Here is a 6971-nt window from a genome sequence, read left to right as displayed (position 1 = left end):
ATATATATGTTTTGTTACCAATGCAACACCCTTTTCGTTCCGCCGTTAGAAATTTCTAACGGCGAAACGAAAAGGGTGGCGAAACGAAAAGGGTGTTACATTGGTAACGGAATATATATATATATATAAGGGGTGGTTTAAAATAATTAGTAATATAAGGAGTGGTTTTTGAAAAAAACTCAAATAAGGGGTGATTTTAAAAAAAATTCTCTAAATAATAATATAGCATAAAATTATAAATGAAACAAGATATGTATAAAAAATAGGAAAATTTTGATAAAATTATCCAGTACATAACGTACAGTAAGCTAGTTTTAAGTTTAAAACAATCCCTTCAAAGAGTTTGAGTTATTATTCCTGGAGCCCGATTCTACACTCTGGGTCAAAATTTAAAACTCAGTGAAATCTACAAGGTTCTTTTATTTTCACTCTATAGTCTATAGACAAGGCAGCATCTCACTTGCAATACTTCCTAACCATTTAATTCATAGGGATCTGGAGGGGAAAAAACGCATATATAAGTTGTACAAATGTTCTTATGTTTTAAAACACCATTTACATAAGTGTATGAAGAACATGAATCTCCTATCTTGTGGTTATCCTTCTAATTAATTTCCATTGGAGTTGAATACATGGATAGATCGGACCATACGTAATATGAAGCCACGACCACATAAAAAAGGAGGGTATGGAAAGAACAGTCTAGACTTCTAACCCAAACAAAATAAAAAACTCCATTATTGGACATTGAAGCTAAGCTTGATAGAAACGCATAGAATTGATCTGTAGAGAAGGATTTATGAGGCTAGAAATTGTGTGATTTTAATTGGATTGGGGTTTTTGTTGCTACGTTTGACCGTGAGTGGTAAACAAGGTTAGCAATGAATTTCAGTGGAGAGGAGTAGAGCTGAAAGGATAGCCCCATAAACGAAGCTATCAAACCACAGTGCGCCACGTGGCCCTGTGTGTCAATCTTGATTGTGTGGCAGTTAGAAGTTGAAGAGCCTAATCCAGTTCAACTCTTCCACCTCTATAAGTCTCCTGCACTCCACAATTCAGCCTCCAGATCAGCAAACAGAACAATAATCTAAGTGTTGTTTTTCTCTCTTAACACTCTTAAGAGACCTTATCCTTCACTCATCCATGGCTGCTTCAATCTCCACGATCGGAGCTGTCAACCGCGCACCGGTTAGCTCCTAAACCCGTTACTTCCGGTTCAATAATCTTGACTGGTTTTAGGTTATGTTAGTGGAATGTTGTCTATATAGATTGTACTGCACCTCAATTAACTCACTTCCATGTTCAGTAGTCATTTCACATAGTAATTTGGAAGGTCATATGGTGAATTGTAGAGCTTGATCCACCACAATCATATCTTATAGAGCTAGAGCTTGCTAGCTGCCAAAATTTAAACCAGTCCACATGCATATATCTACACGCTGATCTGGCTTTCTTGTAAGCTCACTATGACCATTTCAGCTGCAATAGTCCTTTCATTTTAACAATTTAGTCCTCAATACAAGAGAGATGTCCTAACATCCAAACAGATTACGAGACTTGTGGATTGTGTCAAACACTATACCTTACCACCGGGCTAAGGGGTCTTTGCTTTCAGTGCAACAGTTGATCTCTTACTTATAATGTTGATAGCTAGAGCTAGCTAAGCAGAGTATGCATGAATATACTGAATATGTGTCAAATTACATGGACCATATGTCCAAAATAAACTAGGAGGTCGTGCACGTACGAGCACATAAGTGCAGTTTGCCTAACATATATGCAATAGTATTCTCAACTACATGGTTGGTTGGTTTTAGGTGAGGGTGAATGCACCATCAGCCCCAGCGACGGCGTTTCTAGGAAACGGCCTGAAGAAGTTGAACTCGAGACTTCCGTCAGTTCAAAAGGCAGCAGGGTCGTTTAAGATCGTGGCAGAAGCCGATGAGGAGAAGAACAAGGACAAGTGGGCTGGTTTGGCGTACGACATGTCGGATGACCAACAAGACATCACGAGGGGTAAGGGTATGGTAGACTCGCTGTTCCAGGCTCCCCAGGACGCTGGCACACACTACGCCGTCCTAAGCTCCTACGAGTACCTCAGCACCGGTCTCCGCCAGTACGAACTCGACAACACCTTGGACGGTCTCTACATCGCTCCCGCTTTCATGGACAAGCTTGTTGTTCACATCAGCAAAAACTTCATGAACTTGCCCAACATCAAGGTATCTTACTCACTTAGACCACAACTTGTCAACATATTTGTCCAACTCCATGGAACAAGTCCATCCACCAACTACGGAATCGTACACATAGATACCAATAAAAAGATTACTCCATTATACAAGTCATGATGATTCAACCTATATAACCTTTTTACTTATAGGAGGATGAATATCGAAGTTTATGTGAAAATTAACATTCAAGTATATGTCACCGTAATTACGAGACGCTTAAAGCGTATTTTTTAAAAATTTAGAAAAAATAATGGTGTTTGAAGAATAGCAGAGTAAATTAATCTGTTTTAGTAATATTTTAATTACTACTGGCTCAAAGCTTTAAGAAAATGCTTGTGTGAACAACTACTTCTATGGGCTCTGAAAAAAATAGAATCAGGGTAGTTTATTTTACATAACAACGTTTCAAACACTTTTGTTTAAAGTTACTCTTATTTAAATTTTTAGAAAGTCTTTGTCTAAACTGTTACCTCTATCGATACCTTCACTGCCGTACCAAACAAGGTCTTAATCATACTACTACAATTTGCAGGTTCCACTTATTTTGGGTGTGTGGGGAGGCAAAGGTCAAGGAAAATCCTTCCAATGTGAGCTTGTCTTCGCCAAGATGGGTATCAAGTAAGCCTCTTCTTGATACAATTTTTTTTATGAATGCATGTATGTGTGAATTAATGTATGTGTATGTGTATGTGTATCTGGCTATCTGCAGCCCAATCATGATGAGTGCCGGAGAGCTTGAGAGTGGAAACGCCGGAGAGCCAGCAAAACTTATCAGACAAAGGTACAGAGAAGCCGCCGACATCATCGCCAAGGGGAAAATGTGCTGTCTATTCATCAACGATCTCGACGCCGGAGCCGGTCGTATGGGCGGAACAACCCAATACACAGTCAACAACCAAATGGTCAACGCCACCCTCATGAACATCGCCGACAACCCAACAAACGTCCAACTCCCCGGGATGTACAACAAACAAGACAACGCACGTGTACCAATCATCGTCACCGGTAACGATTTCTCAACTCTCTACGCACCCCTCATCCGTGACGGTCGTATGGAGAAATTCTACTGGGCACCAACCCGTGAGGACCGTATCGGAGTCTGCACCGGTATCTTCAGGAGCGATAACATCTCCGTCGACAGTATTGTGAAGCTTGTTGATACTTTCCCTGGTCAATCCATTGACTTTTTCGGCGCGTTGAGGGCTCGTGTGTACGATGATGAGGTGAGGAAGTGGGTGTCGGAGCAGGGAGTTGAGAATGTCGGGAAGAGGCTGGTGAACTCGAAGGATGGACCTGTGTCGTTTGAACAGCCGAAGATGACAGTTGAGAAGCTTCTGGAATATGGAAATATGCTTGTGCAGGAACAGGAGAATGTGAAGAGAGTTCAGTTGGCGGACAAGTATATGAGTGAGGCGGCGCTGGGTGATGCCAACAAGGATCAGATTGACAGTGGAACTTTCTATGGTTAGAGCTTTAATCCCCATTTTCTCCAAATCTATAGAGACAGGCCTTTTTAGGGGGGAGGTTAGCTGCAAATTTGAATAGTTAATTAGCGTGGTGTTTGTGTGATTAGTGATGTGATGATTTGTGTGGTTTTGTAGGGCAAGCGGCTCAGCAATTGAATAAGGTTCCGGTGCCAGAAGGGTGTACTGACCCACAGGCGGCCAACTTTGATCCGACGGCGAGGAGTGATGATGGGACCTGCAATTATACGTTCTAAGTTAAGGAGGAGGGCCTTTTGCTATGGGTTTGGAGTTTTTTGAGGGTTAATTTGCTCTTGTTTAATTACGCGTCGAAGAACATATATTTTTCCCGAATTATTACTCTCTTTCTTTACTTGTTTTTCTGAATTCGTGTCCTTTGTAATTCCGTGGATTTGAATTCAATAACCGGTGTTTTTTTGCCTTGTATTTTGGATGTTTACTCGCTTTCTGTGTTTGTGTTTCAATTTAGCTAATTGTATTTTCTGAAAAGTTAACTTAATGATTAATCGTGTCAACAAATTTGGATCTTCGATGAATAATACGAACTGGCAGAATGACTTGGAATTTTGCGCTCTCTTCATCTATTTGTTGGGTAGTCATATTGTCGAATTGAAAAAACTACTCCCTCCGTCCTAAATAAACATCCCATTTCATTTTTCACATTCGTCGAGACGTATTTTAACATCCCATTTCATTTTTCACATTCGTCGAGACGTATTTTATTTCGTTAATATCTATAATAATACAACTCCAAAAATTATAAAATTTTAATATTATTAAAGTGCTTATTGAGACGAATAAAACTAGACCACACATGATTATGTTATTTCTAATACATTAAGAGTAATCGAGATGAGAACCATAAAAAATGAATAGTGTTGCGTTTTCAAATGGGATCTTTAAAAGGGGACGGAGGGAGTAGTTACTATCCTACTTATCAAATAGACTTGGATTTCGTCATGAACCCCCGATATTCAGTGGGCACTTGGCAATGGGCTCGACATTAAATTCTAGCGAGACAAGTGGGTTACGGAGCGCTCTCTTATGTCTTGTGCACACACCAATTCCGAGTAGTCTCTGGGATGTGAGAGTTGCACACTACTGGGATCCTGCACATGGTTGGAAGTGGGACACGTTCTCACAGTTTCTGTCGGCGGATGTTTGCTTGAAGATTGTGGCTTTTGTTGTTCTGGATGATGCTACTTCCCAGGACAACTTCCGTGGAGAGATATTGTTGATGGTAGTATCAAAGTCAGCTCCGCCTACAAAGCACTTATTCCTGAAGCAGGTGACATTGATATTGATAGCAGCTTTCACAAAGGGATTTTGAGACTTCAATCCCAAGAGCGGGCCCGGTACTTTGTTTGGCTTGCTTTGGGGGACACCTCGCAATTTTAGATGAGTCGAGTCAGAGACGTTATTAAACATTTTTAGGGACTGTCGGCATAGCTTCACAATCTGGGACAAGCTTGGACCAAAAACGGTATGATTATTTCAACTCAAACTTTGCACTTTGGTTTCGATTAAATTTGTTGCCTAATAGTGATGAAGCAAGGAAGTGGGCGGACACCTTTGCAACTACTATTTGGTACCTTTGGAAGTGGCTTAACAAGAGAATCTTCCAGGACGAAGACTTTAAGGGGGACAATGAGGCGGGAACATCTCTACTTCAACTCTTGATCTTTCTACTAACTCACCAAGTCTATGTGAAGATCTATGAAAGCCTCAACTTATAGAGGTTTAAACTTGAAGTTGTAATGGACCTTTATGACATTTCTTGATTTGTTTTAAGTGTGTTTCTCCATGGCTATTCAGGAGTCTTTTCAGCCATGTGAGTTATTATCTTTTAAGATATGTTTTAGCTTATTTTTAATACATTATAATATGTGTTGTAATGACATAAGAAGGTCGGCTCTTCTAGGAATATAAAAGCCTCTTACTTTGTCATTTTTATTCAGATTTGTTGAAATTGAATAGAACATTGTTTCTTCTTCACAAGTCTCATCCCTCTCATCCGATTATCGTGCAATTGTGAGTGTAGAGTTTATTGTTGTTGTTCTTGCTAGTTATTCTTGATTGTGTCAATTCTCCATAGAATTGGTGCTTCTTTTCAGCCAAGCAAACCTCCTAGATGAAGACTTCCACATATGCGTTCAAGGTTGTACAATGGTTGGTTCGATCTTCATTGTTCATGGTTCTTGATCAACTAGATCAAGGTTTGTGTGCTCGTTAGTATCGACTCACCCTATCACCACTAGCAAAGGTTAGCCACATCCCAACAATCTCTCAAGGTTCAATGTAGTACAAGCTCAAAAGAGCAGTTACACGTCCATTTAGCTTCCATATTAAAGAGACGATTACACATTGAAGAGAGAAGCTACACAATGAAGAGAGCAATTATACTTTCTTTCTTACTTTCATAATTTAGGTAGCTAATTTCTTAAAATATGAGACAAAAATACAAAAAAAGGACAGTAAAAAAAGAAGGAACGTTAAGTGCAAAAAAAAATCAAGTATCATATTATTATATTTCTAGCTACTTAGGTTATTGATATTATTCAAAGAGGTTCATATCCTCTTCCCTACTGGTCCAACACTCAAAGAAGAAGGAGAAGGAGGGATTTCCTTGAGCCCTCCAACCTAAGACTTTATTCGACCTACCCTAGCCTAACCCTAATCAACAAACACCATTACCTAGCTCATATCACACAACCGGTGCTCTTCTTTAGCTATTGGTCCAATTGACACAATTCGAAGCTAAGCCTAAGGTATCTCTCTTTCTTGAGTAGAAATTTCAGCTTCAATTGATAACATTTAATCCTAGAGTGTTGTTTTCCTTCTTTTTGTTAAGTCTTGCTACTTATTTTGCAATACCAAGCTATTCATCAACCTAATAACTCCAAAAGATTGTGATTAAGTATCTAATTCAGGTTCATTTGATCCATTCAAGGCAATTCATCAAGCCATCTTGTGACAATAACAAAAAAAAGCAAATGATAAACATAATGGGTTGGGAAACACTTGTAAGGTGTTATTTTTTAATAAGTTTAATACCTTACTTGTTTTAGCTATCTTTGATCATGATTAGGTCTTCAAGGAAAAGCTCTAAAGCAGTCCATCCCGAGTTACTCAAAATGTTGAATCAAATGGCAGATTCTTTAGCTTCCATATCCTCAAGATTGGATGTCTTAGAAGCTCAACATTCACCATATTTGAGCACTCCTTTAGGGCATTTTGTGGCAGCTGAATTTCC

The 6971-nt window shown here is 39.4% G+C and overlaps 1 protein-coding gene across 1 annotated transcript; it reads left to right on the top strand.

Annotated features, from left to right (window-relative positions):
• Positions 1-1134: 1134 nt before the first annotated feature.
• Positions 1135-3954, top strand: LOC141250335 (uncharacterized). Its single transcript, XM_073669933.1, has 5 exons — positions 1135-1188; positions 1818-2222; positions 2767-2852; positions 2944-3698; positions 3836-3954. Exons 1-5 carry the CDS (start codon positions 1144-1146, stop codon positions 3952-3954), a joined length of 1410 nt encoding a protein of 469 aa, XP_073526034.1. The 5' UTR covers positions 1135-1143.
• Positions 3955-6971: the final 3017 nt, after the last annotated feature.

Source organism: Phyllobates terribilis, unplaced genomic scaffold (genome assembly GCF_046119375.1).
Source record: "Phyllobates terribilis strain yellow unplaced genomic scaffold, ASM4611937v1 Scaffold_5561__1_contigs__length_50758, whole genome shotgun sequence".
In the NCBI taxonomy this organism is placed as follows: domain Eukaryota; kingdom Metazoa; phylum Chordata; class Amphibia; order Anura; family Dendrobatidae; genus Phyllobates; species Phyllobates terribilis.
The sequence above is the reverse complement of the archived record's forward strand: the minus strand, read 5'-3'. Positions and strand labels throughout refer to the sequence as shown.

Bases quoted from the DNA above. Each gene is read 5' to 3' on its own strand.
- LOC141250335 (XM_073669933.1), top strand. From the start codon at position 1,144: ATGGCTGCTTCAATCTCCACGATCGGAGCTGTCAACCGCGCACCG. The intron at 1,189-1,817 runs GTTAGCTCCTAA...GGTTGGTTTTAG, and splicing joins GAGCTGTCAACCGCGCACCG to GTGAGGGTGAATGCACCATC. The intron at 3,699-3,835 runs GTTAGAGCTTTA...GTGGTTTTGTAG, and splicing joins TGACAGTGGAACTTTCTATG to GGCAAGCGGCTCAGCAATTG.